This window comes from Anabrus simplex, chromosome 11 (assembly GCF_040414725.1).
Source record: "Anabrus simplex isolate iqAnaSimp1 chromosome 11, ASM4041472v1, whole genome shotgun sequence".
Taxonomy (NCBI): domain Eukaryota; kingdom Metazoa; phylum Arthropoda; class Insecta; order Orthoptera; family Tettigoniidae; genus Anabrus; species Anabrus simplex.
Window position 1 is genome coordinate 16,266,569 of NC_090275.1, and position 17,004 is coordinate 16,283,572.

General features: G+C 39.3%; 1 protein-coding gene across 2 annotated transcripts; it reads left to right on the forward strand.

The window, feature by feature from the left end:
- Positions 1 to 1,160: 1,160 nt before the first annotated feature.
- On the forward strand, positions 1,161 to 16,381 carry LOC136883285 (uncharacterized). 2 transcript variants are annotated; one of them, XM_067155520.2, is made up of 6 exons: positions 1,161 to 1,256; positions 7,670 to 7,760; positions 12,283 to 12,412; positions 13,854 to 13,939; positions 14,027 to 14,180; positions 15,890 to 16,381. In XM_067155520.2, the coding sequence occupies exons 2-6, from the start codon at positions 7,683 to 7,685 to the stop codon at positions 15,967 to 15,969; spliced, it is 528 nt and encodes a 175-aa protein (XP_067011621.1). In that variant the 5' UTR covers positions 1,161 to 1,256; positions 7,670 to 7,682; the 3' UTR covers positions 15,970 to 16,381. The 2 variants fall into 2 exon arrangements, with proteins under 2 accessions (XP_067011621.1, XP_067011620.1); XM_067155519.2 differs by having other exon boundaries at positions 1,172 to 1,327.
- Positions 16,382 to 17,004: the final 623 nt, after the last annotated feature.

Sequence of the window (17,004 nt, forward strand, 5' to 3'; positions counted from 1 at the left end):
TGTCTGAAAACCGACGATCCTTTACAGCTAACAACCTGGAGATATACTGCAAAGCCAACTGAGGTAAGGTTTCCGAATTCCAATTTCTGTAACCGTACCGTAGTTAAAACAAATATGAGTCCAGTTATACTAATTTATTTTTCTTTCTCCGGGATGTCTACTGCGGGTTTGCTGAATTAATTCTACGTGGAAAAAACATTTCATTCTAAATTCTGCAAGTACTTTGTTTCAAGAAACGCGGAATTCCTTTTTCAAAATTGTGTTGATCTAAAAATTAATAATGACCGAAAGAATAAGTATTTCATTCATATATTTTTGCCCTGTATGTTTCATACCACCAGAATTTTGCATTCCTTCACTAAACATCCAATTAAAACTAAAATTATGAAATAAAGTGGATCGCATTTTTACACCCTTTTTTGCCAGTTTTTAGATCCTTATTTTTTGAATATTTTTAGGTCTATTACAGGTCTTCAACTTCTACGCCCTAGTCATCAGCAATGCGCAGATTGCTGAGAGTCTGTTAAATATTAATAGTTAAATATTAACATTCTGGTGTACATGCCAAAGTACTTCCGTACTTTCGAAATTATATTTCTTTATAATAAATGCTAAAATATTATGCAATATAAAATCTCGGTCATTTGTATATAAATGTATACATTAACAAGAAGTATTTATTAGTACAAATGAGTTAACTGCCGAATTCCTGTTCAGAATCGTTCATTTTGTCCTGCTAAGGACTGGCTGTTTAACAACAGGTATGATCTCACTTCTTAATTGAATACACTATTAAGTTTCATTAAAGTCGGTCTGGTCCAACCCAGACAGTTCTCCTCATTCTGAGGTGCTTCCTCAAGCATAACGAATTTTAATGCTTTTCTATTATAAGGAAGATTCATGAAAGATACAAAGGACCAAATACTGAGCCTTGAGGGATGCATGAGCGGAAGTACAAGTTTTGGCCCATATTTACTTGCTGCATAATACGAATATTGTAAATTAAAACAAGTGTGCCGCTGCAGACGACAGATGTATGAAGGTGAAGTGGAGGTCAATTACTCCCTTTAATCATGCGCCCACTGAGTATGACCCAAGACGGAACTACTAATCGTCTAAAACATGCTGCACTGGTGGACGTCCCGAATACAGTAGCAGTTCGCACATAAGGAGCACGAACTCTGCTTAATATAGAACAAACTGAACACGTTCAAACGTTTGCTTTGAAAAACTTGTGGTAGTAGTGGTATCGGCAGGTAATTCTAGATACGTAATACAGTGTGAAAAGAAAGTGTGTTCAATTATCTACGTCACAGCATTCATTAAGGTAAACTAACTGGCTTCAAAATGATCCATTCTTGAAATGTAATTTAATATCTGTTGATTGTGCTAATTGTGTGCCTGTCGTGAATAGCAGTGACGTTGCATGGAATGAATGAGTGGTTGAATTAAATTTAAAATGAAATTGAAAACAATACAGAATTCAAATGTTTACTGTATTTTACATTTAAAGAATGTGAATTGGCTGCACCCGGCAAGGGACCCCGTATTTTGCAACTTTCATACAAATATATATAATCGTGGCCTTCTACTAAAGCTGTTTAATGTCGAGGGATGGAACGTCCTACGTCATTAATCCGTGTAACTGCTGTTTTATAAATCGGAAGATAATAATAATAATAATAATACATGTATATATATATATATATATATATAATAAGAGTTTAGTATGTACATTGCTCAGAAGTTAAAACTGTCTGTCTGTCTGTCTGTCTGTCTGTCTGTCTGTCTGTCTGTCTGTCTGTCTGTCTGTCTGTATGTATGTATGTATGTATGTATGTATGTATGTACGCGCATCACGAGGAAATAGCTGAAGTGAACTTAATAAAAATCGGTATGTAAAATCGGGGAATAAGGAAATACACTCTAGGCTATAACTAATTACGCTGAATGAAATGGCAGATTAGGGGAAGGCGCCTAAAATTTGTTATTATGCAATTTAATAAAATCGCAGTCACAACTTTATCTAGAATTCTGCATACAGTGTAGAATTTCGCAGCGAATCACGGGTACAACACCTAATAATAATAATAATAATAATAATAATAATAATAATAATAATAATAATAATAATAATAATATGCGTTGTTTGAACTAATGTATTATTAATTGAGGGGTTTGGGAATAAATAATGGTAAGGGACATGGCATGTCTAATAGCAACCAAAAACTTGTCAACATTGTGATTTACTTGTGGTTTACATAAATAATGAGTAAATAAAACAATATAAAAATATATGAGTAAATAATGGTAACGATATGGCATGTTTAATAGCAACCACTACTGAATCAAAACGTTGACAATTTTGTGGTTGCTATTAAACAGACCATGTTCCCTCCATTGTTTACTCCTGAGTTCCTCAATTAACAGCTTGAAATTGGCCACTGAACAATATTTTGACACATTATTTCGTATGCGGGCTTCTAGATACACAATGGTCTGTACCAGGTCATTGATAATAAATTGCGAAGGGACTGAAATATTTTTTTTTTTTAATGTTGAAGAGCTACGCAATGAATACAGCTTCCTACACATCAACATTTATGACTGTATGTGTTCAGTCTTCAGCCCTAAGGCTGGTTGAATCCTCAACAGCTCCGCCATCGGCTGTCATAGATGGTCTAGGCATCACTGAGAAGGCGTACTAGGGAAATGAGGAGTGAGGTAGTTTTCCGTTGCTTTCCTCTTTATGACTAATAATTGTTATGTTGAAAAGACAGGAAATCGTGACAGGTTTTACAGATACAAATTTGTAACCGGATTTAAATAATGTGTATGTTTTAATTTTTTTATTTCCTGTGGCTGTTTCTATCTTGGTTGGAGACAGATTTGCTAAGGGTTCGTGGGGAATAGTAAATACAGTTTCTGCACGTCAAAATGTGGAACCGAATTGCAATAATGTTTGGAATGAGAGAACGCTAAGACACGGAGTTTAATACACACTTAAATTTGTAACCGGATTGTAATAATTTACTTGATGAGAGAATTCGAAAAGAGAAAACTGTCTACACATAAAAATTTGCAGCAGGTCTGTAAACAAATATACATAGCTTAACAAAGGACATTTCCACAGCAATGTTTTTAAACCAGATTGTTATGGTGTATATTTTGAAGAGGAAGGGAATAAATACAGCTTTTTACAGTTGATAATTTGCAACCGGTCTCTAATAATTTATGTGATGAAGAGTTGGCAAATGAAACTAGTTTTTATTAATGATTTCATAAAAGGAAGGCTTGATGTACTTTTATTAATCCAGTGGTATGTCCGGACTGACAAGCTTTGGGGTCACGTCGGGAGGTTGCTCTACATACTGTGTATAAAAATCAGATACGTGAGCGGTGTCAAGTGGATCTTATTAAACTGAACAACTTGCATACCTGTTGGTGTGAGTACCTGCAACACCGCTCACTCCTGTGTGGGCGTTTTGGGTTCGGATTCAAGGCACGCCAATGTGATATTTTTATTTTTTCTTCTCCCACTTTTCTTTTACCTGTTACCTGTTTTCTCTTTCATCATGTGGAAATACGCAGATGAAATTCAAAATCTATCATCTACGCATTTTCTGTCATTTTTACGACTACTGCTGGAGTTCAGGCGTGTGAAAGAGAAAGAAAGAGAGAGAGAGACTTCCGTACTTTCGAAATTGTCCAAGCATAAGATGCCATCTGAAGTCCCTACCCGCAACTTGACGGGCTTGTTTATACAGTAGCTGCATGTTCGTGATAGTGTGTAGTAACAAATTCTGCCACTAAAAGGCACGTAAGTTCAGTCTTCGTTATTTTTTCACGAATCGAGGACGCAGAGGAGAAAAGTGAAAGAATGTATTATCACCTATGATTGTGGCAGCAATGCCCATTGCCCACGGTAAAATGTTTCGTAAAATTTGTTGTACAACTAATTTTATAAAAAATATGACGAAAACAAGTTGTGTTGTTCACGGTAAAATTATTTTATAAAATCCGTGGAAGCATCAGGATCGCCATCGATGAAATAAATTCTGAACTAAGATGTGTACGGCTGCCAGGGATTGAGTTTGAAGCCCGTTTATCTTCGCCTTCACAACAGCCTGGTTTGTGTTCGGCCCAACTTTTGACACAAGTTCAGCGATTGAGTTTATTACCTCCCTTCTTGCATTTCTGTTGTGATACATCGGCGTTTTAACCTCATACAACTACTAACAGCTTCCTTAGTCCATCCGGCTCCTGCCATTTTAGAAGTGTTTGTTTATGTTTCCCACGGCCGACTTGATGCGTCGTTCTAGGAGCGCAGCGAGGGATCCAGTCGACAGTTATTTAAAGTTAAGAATTTCATTCTTCAGGTTTCGTATTGAATCAAGATTCACAATAAAGAAAGAAAAAGATAATATCCACCTTTTCAATACTATATATCACGTGAAAATTTTACATTTTTGTTAAATCATCACGTTTTTTGTACATCTGGTACCGGTTTCGACAAGATTCCATGTCATCATCAACCAAGAACAAATTACACAAAGACAAACTACATTGATCATGACTCCCATAGTAATATCACAATAATAGTGCAAGAAATATACATGATCAAGCTAAAATGATATTTGTATGTACAAGCTGATTGTCAGTGAGATAAAAATGGTTGTTTTTCTATAGGGTGTACAACTTAGTATTACTAATTAAAAGAATGACTAGTTAAAAGAAATTAATTCTACTTGTAGCATAAAACAATTGTCAGCTTTTGATCTATGTTGCTTCTATCTGTTTTTTGCTACAAGTAGAATAGAAATATAGATGACACTGATAGTAAAGTAGATGAATTAGATAATACTACTGATGTGTTTGAAGATTATGTATCGTAATTTCCAGTAGGCCTAAATCGTAACATTTCTAACACAACACAAAAAGGGGGTTAATATTAATTTATAGGAAAAGTAATTAGGAACTGGAATAATTTCTATGCGGAAATGCTCGATAAATTTCGAAATTATTTAAGAAATGACTTGGTACACAATCAATCGGGAACAGTACTAAATGCAGCTACGGGGACTGCTTTGTAATTATCAAAGTTCAGACCTACATTTTTTAATGAAAATATCGATGAGTGACAATTTACAACGCCAAAAAAACAAACTTGTGAGCACGTGTGAGTTAGTAGACGGTATAAATTAGTTCATCTGTAGACTGCAAGATTGTGTTTAACATTGACAGGGCAACAAGTAGGTTGAAATTAATAAGTGATAAAGAAACCTCAATAATTGTACACTATTCAGAATATTTGAGTGCAGTAAGTCCGATATAAATGTAAAAGTCAGAACCATTCAGATGGCGTATCACAGGTTAAAATCCATCGAGTGGGTATAGAGGAGATGTATGTTGAGTATTCATCCCGAAGGTTGATTTGATCTTCAACATCTCCACCATCAGCTGTCACAGATAGTCTAGGTGCCACTGAAGAGGCATGCTAGAAAAATGAGGAGTTCCCATTGCTTTCTTCGCCGAGGGAAAAGTTGCTATTACATATCAGTCCGCCAAGCCCACTATGACGTATGATCACACCAGGGGCTGACTGCATTTGGAATGATATTTCTTTCTTAATCCGTTTACCCTCCAAAGTTGGTTTTTTCCTCGGACTCAGCGAGGGATCCCACCTCTACCGCCTCAGGGGCAGTGCCCTGGAGCGTGAGACTTCGGATCCGGGATAAAAGTAGGGAGGAGGACCAGTACCTCGCTCGGGGGGCCTCATTGCTATTGCTGAACAGGGACCTTGTAGGAAGAGGAGGGGAAGTGGCCGTGGCCTAATGTCAAGTACCATCCCAGCATTTACCTGGAGATAAACTGGGAAACTATGGAAAACCACTTCTAGGATGGGTCAAATATAAAATGAACGCCCCCCCCATCCCCTCCCTCAGCTTTGTTGACCTCCCGAGGATGAGTGAACGCCGTTCCAGCCCTTGTACCACTTTTCCTGTCAGAGCCGGAAATCGACCCCGGGCCTCCGGGGATGGCAGCTAATCACAGTAACCACTACACCGCAGAGGCGGACATGGTATTACTACAGTCATAATAAAAGAAAGCGTTGTGAGAGACAGCGCAGCCTGCCTGGCTGGACAGAAGGAACTAAGGGTATGGTTGCGATGGAAACCAGCCTGCTGTCCACCTTTCACTACTCAGCAGCCGCTCCCTCCTGAGCTAGCTAGGACTATAGAATCACTCGTACGGCAAGTCAAATGATCAATGAAAGTTCCAGCCCACAGCAGAAGACAACACTGGGACTCTTGTTACAAATTACGAATATTGCCTGATTTTGGAGACAAGTGCAAAATATCGGCTTAGTTCTGAGGGTGTTAACAAAAAAAAAATCCCCCACCGTCGGCAGCCCTGAAGATAGTTTTCCGTGGTTTCCCATTTTCACACCAGTCAAATGCAGGGGCTGCACCTTAATTAAGGCCACGGCCACTTCATTCCAACTCCTATCCCTTCCCTATCCTATCGTCGCCATAAGACCTATCTGTGTCGGTGCGACGTAAAGCAAATTAAAGAAAAAAAACCTAGGACGATTGTAAACGCGCTTTTTGTGACAGTTTGTATATAACCTTCCCATTTCCTAGCAAGTACACGTGGACAAAGGAAAAACAGTGCCCTAGCACGCCTCGAACCTGAGACTCCGGCGTGAAAGTTAAAGACGCTGACCACAAGGCCAGCCGTGCTACATATACTCACACGCGAACTGCCGACATTTATGGCGACTGTTAAATTGAAAAGGCCATTTTCTCTTTAGTAAGGGCCAGTGGCACAAATCCTTATACATGGGTATGTTTATTTTACTGATGAAAACATTTCTTAGCAAAGTATGGTTCCCCATAGTACGAAAATGTCTCAAATTGTGAGTCTTGGACAGCTCTATCAAACTAAAAGAAACACATTTCAAAAATAATTTCCGGCCTAAATGCAGTTCCGAAAAAACAGCCTAAAATCGCCCGTTTCTTTACTCGTTTCCTTTTTTATTCAAATCCTAGCCAAATTCACTTTAGATCATTCTTTCTTTAATGTGTTCCTTGGTTCAATACCCTCAGTCTTTTTTCTATTTTTTGAAAAATGTCCACAATGAGTATAGTTTGAAAGACTTAAGTGAAACTCTGTATTGACTCACAGTAGCGCTCGTAGTGGTGAATTTTTGACGTAGATCTATCTCCCGAACTTCGGGCGAAATTAATGACCTCATAGCTGTTGTTTCCTCTCGTAAGTCTGAATTTAGTTTTCGAAACAGTCTTGTAAAAAATAGGAATGACAAGTAATTTCGCAAGCCGTGCACACTTCGGATCTACGCTGTATACTGTCTATAAGTACTGTAATAAATAGACATCGGATGTAGACAGCAATAGGTTAGACTGCAAACTAATTTGGTTAGTAGGGAGTGTTATGCAACCCGTCCTTCCATAATGTTACAAGAGTAACATACACTGTAGGAGTTCTATAGGCCGTTCCCCTACTGTCTATGCAAATCTCATAGCATAACCATTATACAGGGTAGACTATACTTGTTACCCGCTTTAATAAGTTTGCATTCTCACCTATTACTGTCTAAAAATACGAAGTCTAGCTAATAATATACAACTTTTTCATATCTTTTAAGGATTATTCTCACCATGTCTCCCACCGTGAAGCAGTGTTGTTGTGGGTGTTCGCTCAAAACAGGCACCATCATTATCGGCGTCATTTGTGTGGTAAGTACCAATATTTTGTTAGTGGACTGATCAGGCTATTCCTCGCTCATTGTGTTACAGTTCTAGTTGCAGTAAAACTGCAGTAAACCGCTCTTCTATGGATCGCACTTTAAACTGAAGACAACCAACTGCACGATTAACAGATAACAAAACATATTCGACAAATTTGACCATTTTTGCTCCTTAGTTGGTCCGTACTGAATAAAATATATAACGGGTGATGGTTTGGTCCACCCTGTCAATATATTATCAAGTTCCCTTCATCAGCGATTTCTACCTCATCAAGCGCGATTCCCCATATCTTAAGATGTAGCATCATTCAGCTATACATGAAACATCGTACACAATAAACATTTCTATAATGTTTGTTATGCAATAGAATACTTTAAAATAGCTATAAAAAGTTCAGCTGGTTGCTCTTATGTTATATAACGGTTTAAAACATGTATTAAACGCCAGCTGGTTTCTTTGGAATATTCAAAGATAAAACGTTTGTTGCTAATGTTTGCTATGTTTATGTTTACTGCTGTATCCCACTTGAAGCTTATTAAAAAGTCAACTGATATACTACCAAAGTTAAAATCTTCGCCTTGTTGTTGTTAGAACACTTCCTAGAATGAACTGATATACCATTGAATTATTAGACTTCCTAAGACCTAAATGCGTAATTGATTATATCTGGTCGAATGGAATCATGCTATGATGTTGTTGTTGGGCTGGAATTTCGACAGAGCGGATAGAACCTCCCGTTATGTCCTTGTATGTGTGGCTAGTATTTGCTCTTCTTATTGTATATTGTCCGAGTGCAGCAAGCCTATTCGCTCATCAGCCAAACACTTACTAGCTACAGTTGCGGTAACCTGAGGCTACTTGCGGATAAGGATGACGTAAATGTACAAAAGTAGGAACTTATAATATACAGACAGAGCGAACCAAACAATCACCTGTATAGATACAAAACATGTTCAGTCTTCTTCAAATATTTCTGCGGAAGTATTGCAATTGCTAGATGTACTGATGACAAGATATTTTTATAATATTTATGTTTTACAACACTAGACCCGGTAATAACATGATAGGTCTACTTATGGCAGTTACTGACTTGACGGGACAACGAGTTTGTTAGTTGTGGGAGGAAGAGTCTCTGGAAAACGATTCGTTAGATGCAGACAAATTAATAGTCATCAATTTCAGTTTTATTTCCTTAAATACATATTGATGATCATTTGATTTTATCAAAAGGAAAGTTTGATGCTATTCTTTTTCTTTGTCAGATGCACGAACACAATGCACGCTCTAGCAGGCTGTTCAAGCAAATCACTCACCACTAAGTTTACAAAAGGCACGGACTTATTGGCAAATTACACTTCTTTGACGACTTTCATGATTGTGGATCTCATCTTCAGATTATGCCAAATCGTGATTAGTAACTATTTTAGCAAAACGAGATTTGTTCGTGCAACGCCACCGAACACTTTCATCTTAGCATAAGTAATCTCTACTGAATTTATGGCTGTCGTTAATAATAAGGTCATTTCCCCGATTTGATTATTCTCCTAACACCTCCGTGTTGCGAATATGCACCATGCACGTATCATATTATCTCTGATGTAATGGGCGTGTTGCCAACCGATGCATATCTGGGAAATGTAGATTCTTGTGTTAAGTTAACATGACAACATGTCAAACCTCTAACATATCAAAATGGCAGCACCTACAAGACGTAAGTTTGAAGCTATATAAACTGATGATGATGATGATGATGATTGTTGTTTAAAGGGGCCTAACAGCTAGGTCATCGGCCCCTAATGGTAAGAGGTGAACGAAACGAAAATTAAAGCTTCAAAATGTATCCACCGACTAGAATCTAAAACGAATGATAAAAAAACCATCGTGAAACAAAAACAATCAGTGGATCCCTGAATTACAGGGATGATGCATTATTATCTTAAGAGGTCCAAAATCCAGGTCTCCGGCCCTTCGTAATGGTACTAATCACAGGTACCGTAGACTCCTGGTGTTTCTCTAATGGTGGCACTACTCACAAGCAACGCAGACCCATGGTGCTCAGCACATAGCGGGACTAATCACGGGCGCCGGTATTCCCGTCGTGTCCCTCACTAAGTGGAACTATTCACAGGCAAAATATACGCATGGTGTTGCTCACATAGTGCTACTAATCATAGGTAATGTAGACCCACGGTGTATGACACATTATGTAGGTAATACAAACCGATGGTATTCGTCACATAATGGAACTACTATCAGGTAACGCACACCCATGGTTATAGCAAATAGTGGTACTTACTACGGGCGCCAGCCAAACCCGTGGTTTTTCTCACATAGTGATGGTAATCAAAGGCAACGTACACCCATGGTGTTTCTCGTAAAGTGGTACTACTCATACGTAGCGCAGATCCATTCTGAACGCAGGGGAGCCGACACACTCCAACACACCGTTAGGGCTCATGGACATTAGTTCGCGCAGCCGAATGCCCGCTCCCCCTCTTCGGTGGAATACACACAATCGTAGACCCTACTAACCACAGAACCGTGGTGTTCCTTACATAAAGGCACTACTCATTGGTAACGTAGATCCATGGTGTTCCTCACATGGTGGTACTAAGTAATGTCGACCCATGGTGTTACTCACGTAATGGTACTAAGCACAAGTAGTTTCATGGTTCTAATGTCATCATCCTTTGGTCGCCCATTTTCGTCACCTCTTACGACAGGCAGGGGATATCATGGGCGTATTCTTGTCTGCGCCCCCCACCCACAGACGGTATAAACTGAATCAAACGATGACCCATACTAAGAAAACATGCCGTTTTGGAGTTGTCGGAAGAAAGGTTTCGACAACGACAGGTACCTACTGTAATTACCAAAGCCATAATGAACAAGATACTACAAGAAATTGAAAATAGTTTAGAGCTTCACACAGATTATAGTTCATAGATATTATGCTTCAGTCTCTTTTCATGTAAATTGTAGTACACTACACTCATGAGTGCAAGACAAGAGTGTTTAGAATTGTGCAAAGAGTTTCGCTGCATTGCCAAGGCATTAAATTACTTTCCCTGCAGTAAAAGAATGCACGCAAATCATTCAAGATGTATGTCATTTATCACATTTTCCCGGTGTGTGACTTAATACAGTTCAAATATTCCGCTCTGGACACTTTGTGTAAAGAAACAAAAGATGCTCACTGCCAAACGCGTTCAGAAATCTGACGGAAACGTGTTCATTTGTCTTTAACAAGTGTTTCGTAACAATGTGTTCGTGAAACAGGGGACTCTTAACAGAAGTGTTAAATTAATAATTCTTAGTTAACATTTATTAAGTAAAATATAACAGAGCATTGAAGAAACCGGGCGTAAGGAGCAAAACTACAACACCCCGGATTCTTATCTAATTCGTGGAGGCGGATAAACCACCGAGTGCGCCTCATTAATTCTGGGACTGATGAACCCATTCAAGTCTTGAAATCCTCCTGTTTCCCGCAGTTCACTTTCCTCCGCTTCCATCCTCCCAACTACTCAGTTGTAGTGATTCTTAATGTTGTCAATGGATAAGAATGGGGTTTTCATTATGTTTATTTCCTTCTTAATCCTTTTACCCTCCAGGGTCGGTTTTTCCCTCAGACTTAGCGAGGGATTCGACCTCTACCGCCACAAGGGCGGTGTCCTGGAGTGTGAGAATTTGGGTAGGGGATACAACTGAGGGGAGTACCAGTACCTCACCTGCTATGCTGAACAGGAGCCTTGTGGGTCGATGAGAAGATTAGAAGGAATTGTCAAGGAATGGGGAAGGAAGTGGTCGTGGCCTTAAGTTAGCTACCATCCCGGTATTTGCCCGGAGGAGAAGTGGGAAACCACGGAAAACTACTTCGAGGATGGCTGAGGTGGGAATCGAACACACAGTTGACCTCCCGAGGCTGAATGGACCAGGTTCCACTCCTCGAAATACTATCATGCTTCTTAAAATCTCTAAAAGAGCTTTTCCTAGGGTCATGTGAGGCGAATGCAGGAGAATAATGGACTCAGCCAAGGAGGGTAACGGAAGCAGAGGAAGATTTTTTTTTTTTTTTTTTTGCTTCTTGCTTTACGTCGCACCGATACAGATATGTCTTACGGCGACGATGGGATAGGAAAGGCCTAGGAATTGGAAAGAAGCGGCCGTGGCCTTAATTAAGATACAGCCCCGGCATTTGCCTGGGCTGCCGACAGTGGGGCTCGAACCGACTATCTCCCGATGACTGGATACTGGCCGAACTTAAGCGACTGCAGCTATCGAGCTCGGTAGAGGAAGACCAAGACAACGATGGTTGGAACTAACTCGGTATGGCATTGAGCTACTTACAGAGTTTTGTGCATGAGCATACTTAATTGACAGACGCTTGAAGACGAAGCTGACAGGTTCAATAGATGCATAATACATTTTGTGAAAACAAAGTTTGTAAAATATTTTTATGGTGAACCAAGATTTGTGATGTATATGGTGAACAGAATGTTTATTGTAGGTGGGGGCTGTTTTTGGACTGATCTACTCCATCGTGAAGACGTCTCTATTTCAACTGATGACTCCAGAGATGGCCAGACAACAAAATATAACTGAAGATGGTCGAGAAGTTTACAATCTTGTAATGAAAGGTATGTACGTCGCAGGTAACAAGTCCAAGTAATAGTCCCCAAGAGGCCAACCTGGTGCTACACCAGAGAACTTAGTTTACCTTTCTTTGCACCCCGAATTCTTGCCCTTTTTTTACTTTTGTTTTCTTGCTGTGATCCAAGTTGCTCCCGTAGTTTCGCTCAGTTTGTCCTCTCGATCAACTTTCCATTTTAACTGAACTTCTTGTATTGGCCAATCCGTTTCATTATGTTTGTGTTTATTTTACTGCTATTTTCATAGACTTGTGCTATTTGCTTCGCTAGTCCGTCAGGGTTTTTTCGTTTGACATGTCTGCAAAATTTTAATCTGTATTTTCTAAAGTTAATGTAAGTGTTCGTGTACTGTTTGTTTGTTTGTTTGTTTGTTTGTTTTTTAGTCGGTCTAGAACTTTCCTTATAATTTCATGCTCCCTTTTCTGAACGTTTTTCCCGTTCAAAGTGACTCAGTCATTCCGGTTTAATGACGGAATTGTAATGCCTTAATTGTGTTTAGAAATGCATTTTTTTGTTTTGTTGTAGATATTTTCGTTGAGTCGATATGCTGTTTCCATGTTTTGACAATAATTTCGTTCGCGTCTTTTTTCAATTCCATTTTCCTGTATCGTTTCACCGAGGTATTCACTTTGTGAGACTCCATTTTGATTACGCATATTTTGGTTCTTATTTGTTGCAGGTAATCTATTCTGTTTTATACCAGGAGACAGAGTTTCCTCTCTGCTTGTCCTCGGAGTTCGATCTATTTTAATGTGTAATACATTTCTTAGCTGGCAAAGTAGAGCTCCCCATACTACGAAAAACGTAAAATTAAGCAATTTCCTCAATTGTGTCGAAAGTCGAAGGCCTAAAAGGCCCCAGAAAGGTTTCAGATTGTGAATCTTGGATGGCTCTATCAAAGTAAAAAAAATAATCCAAAATCACTTCTTCCTTTATTTGTTTTCTCTTTTATTCAAATCCTAGCCAAATTAACTGATTTATATAATTATTTCTGTAATTGTGTTCCTTTTGTTCAATACCCTCAGAATTACTTTGATTTTTTTGAAAAATTTCCACACCGAATGTAATTATGACAAGTGAAACTCTGCACTGACTCACATTAGCGCTCGTAGTGGCAGAAAAATGCAAAGTAATTAGCTAATGGATCGGATAACGATGATTAAAAGAAGGAGTGTAATTTTTAGGAATGCATAAGGAATATATTCTCATATTTATTATATTTTATTTCCCTAAAATTCCTAGCTCATATCCCTAGGATATTTTCAACATTGAGTTGCTTCCCTAAATTTGAATTTTTGTGCTCTTCAGATATCGATTGCTTAATAAAATTTGAGATTTATTATTATGTACAATATATGACTTGTATTATAATCTCTTCTCCTGCTGTAGTCTGTAATCTACAATATGTTCATTTGTTTGTTAATTACAGCCGAAAAGTACACGAATATTGTCGCAGCAGTCTTTGAGGCCATAGGGCTGATTCTCAGCGTACTCCTGATCTTCGCCACAAGAAGAGTAAGTACGTCCTTTCGGTGCAGATGGAAATAATAGAAGTTTGCGTTATTTGGTATTACTGTTAGGCTCGTATCGATTTATTTGTAGGAAAACCCTCGCCTGATGAAACCATGGCTCATATGCTCCATTATCACAATGGTCTTGGTGGAAGTTCTCTACTTGGTGATCATGATCATCTTCTTCCTGTACGTGAGCTTGGGCGCGGGTGTGACCGTCCTCTTCGCAGCAGCCACATATGGAGGTGAGTGTACACGATATGCTTAGGCAGTAAAATGTCGTCTAGCCCATTCTCCCGTAATGTACGGAGAGTAACAAATTGTAAGGGTTCTGATGGGCTGTACCCCTTATGTTTATGCAAAGCCCACACCATAACCATTGTGCAGGATAGACTATACTTGTTACCCGCTTCAGTAAGTTGGCATTCTAACCTATTACTGCACAAAAGCCCGGTCTCTATAAGGCAGAAAACAAACAAATTCTCTCTGAGCAAGTAACCAACGCATGTGCAAGGTATTAGTTGGACCAGGGCCTCTCAGGGTGCATGCGCCTGGTGCATGCACTGAGCACGGTGCAAAAGACGACTTCGCTTGGTTGACCAGAGTGCAGGCCCCCACTCCTCGATTTGGAGCAATAGCGCTGTCTCTCTTTTTCCCCACGCCTGCCTCGCTCTCCCCCCCCCCTGTCTCCGTAGCGCTCCAAATCAGAGCCGAGTTGAGTCGAGCTTAGCCGAGTAGCCCAGAGACGAAGCGTTGCTCGGAGCCGAGCCGAGCGGGACCGATGCACTGTGCACAGGAACATTACGCCGCTGTCTGCACGCGTGAGATTTAGGGCGTTTGAGTGGCCCTGTGTTAGACTTACCAGATGCCACCTATTATAAAAGATTTATCGTATTCAAGGAGCAAAATTGTGTCCCGAGGGGAACTCAAAATCCCGTACTTCATTTTGTGACTAACATTTGTATTTAAAACTAAACAAGCTTTCAATAAAAATAGCACTTAGCTTCTCGGTTTATGTTTTAAAACAATATTAAACACATCCAAAATGTAATTGTTACCATTCTTGTAAGGAATTTTGTATATTTTGAGACAACTGAAGGGCACTGAATAGCAGCAGCCTGAATCATATTGCGAAGCAAGGTTTCTGTTTTTATGTCAACACCTTTCACTGTATATCCCCAATATGAGTACTGAATGACTAGAAGCACCATGAAAATAAATGAAACTATAATCAGCAGTTTGCTAACTTTCGATGGAATTTTATATCAATAATTTTAATGTCTGATAACTACTAAACTATAATGCTTAGTTATATTATTCGGAAAGGTAATTTTAAGAAAATGCCAAGCTGATATGAAGCGTTGCGAATACGAAGGGCGAACTCAACAAATACATATTTTGAATAAAAACCATTTGAACTTATTCCATTCGGCCAAAGTCTTCAAATGCCATTAACCTTTCCTTTTTTTAAGTTTAACTTCGAAATCATGTCCATTAGCACATGTTGGGGCTACTGTAGTGTTGTTTATGAGAAGTGAAAGGTCTGGCAACTCGAAGTGGCCAGCAGGTTCATTTCCATGGAACCGTAACCCTACTCCCTCGTGTCCAGCCACGCACACAGTAAACGGGCCCTCCCTACGCTAGATGTCACAACACTTCTTTTAATATTAGGACTATAGGAAACACACAGCCGCTTACGTACGTTCACTCACAGCCAGATCGCTCAAAAATCATGAATCGATTTGCTTTAGCGTTTATTATCAAAAATAAAGAACAGCATATTCAAATTACTGTTGTCCGTGGCTTACAATTTAAAAAATGAAATATGAAAACTTTGTGCCGTGTTGAGTTTGCCCTTTATCTTCTTAGCGCTTAATATTTAGGATTTTTCTAAAAAGGAACTGCGTAAGTTAAAGCAATTTTAATATTTTCTTTCCTTATTTTTCATGTGTAGTCGTTGGAGCCTACATGATCATCGTGGTGGATAGTCACCGGCGAGAACTGCTGGACCAAAGAAGACCAGGCAAGATGTAGAAGAGTACAGGCGAGGGAATAGCACACCGTGCCCGTGTAGGACGCGCCACTCGCGTTGGGAGTGAGACGCAGCAAAGATGTGCATTATATGTGTATAAGCTAAGATTTACTCTAGTTAATTTTCGGCTTTTGTACTCTTTTCCAATCTCAGCCGAATGTTTTTGTTATTATGCTGTATCGTAGGATAGGGTTAGGTAAAGATTTCAAAACACACGACAGTCAAAGTACATTTGCAAAGCTCAGTTCTCCAAAGGGCTACAACAGAACAATGCTTGTCTTATTTAGCGTGAGGCTTTTGATGTCCATCCGAGGACATCTACGATTTGCCTGGTGCCCATGATACCCATGGGTGACCTGCACGTCAGGGTGAGAAATAATTATGAATTTAGTGACGGTAAACTGGCAAATAGCCTACTCTGCTCAAGGCTTGACGTCGCCATCCGACAACGTCATATGGCCTCACTCCATAAGAATACTGCAGGGGAGGTTTGGAATTAAATCCAGACTTTTGGCACGCCATCTAGTGATTAGTATGCACCATGATGTGGAACCGTAGACATGATAGGAACATTCTTACACAGGTGTTTCATGCCCTCTACGAACTGTCAACTATTCGAACAGAATTCATTCACTTTTTCAGAAATATATATTTGTTGGGAAACATTTTATCTCATCCTCTACTGACGTGAGGACGTTTCTCACCGTGTAACGGAATAAAAACAATCTGTAAATATGAAAATGTAGCTTTCACTATCGCATTGTACTGTGCTGGAAAGGATGATTTAAGTAAAGGACAAAAATGGCCAACCGGACTCTGTAAAGTAGTCGTAGCTCAGGTCCTTTCCTACAGAACAAGTATGACCTACTTAGGCCATTATAGCTTAATTGGTAGAGCAAACGATGTGAAATAGAAAGGTTATGGGTCCGGTAGCCACTACAGTCCAGTGAGCCATTTCTGTTCTGTACTTCGTCTCATCGACATATGCCATATGCACTCAATATGACCTAACAAGCTGACAGTTTATTTCAAATTTG

Bases quoted from the DNA above. Each gene is read 5' to 3' on its own strand.
- LOC136883285 (XM_067155520.2), top strand. From the start codon at position 7,683: ATGTCTCCCACCGTGAAGCAGTGTTGTTGTGGGTGTTCGCTCAAAACA. The intron at 7,761-12,282 runs GTAAGTACCAAT...TGTTTATTGTAG, and splicing joins TTATCGGCGTCATTTGTGTG to GTGGGGGCTGTTTTTGGACT. The intron at 12,413-13,853 runs GTATGTACGTCG...TGTTAATTACAG, and splicing joins TTACAATCTTGTAATGAAAG to CCGAAAAGTACACGAATATT.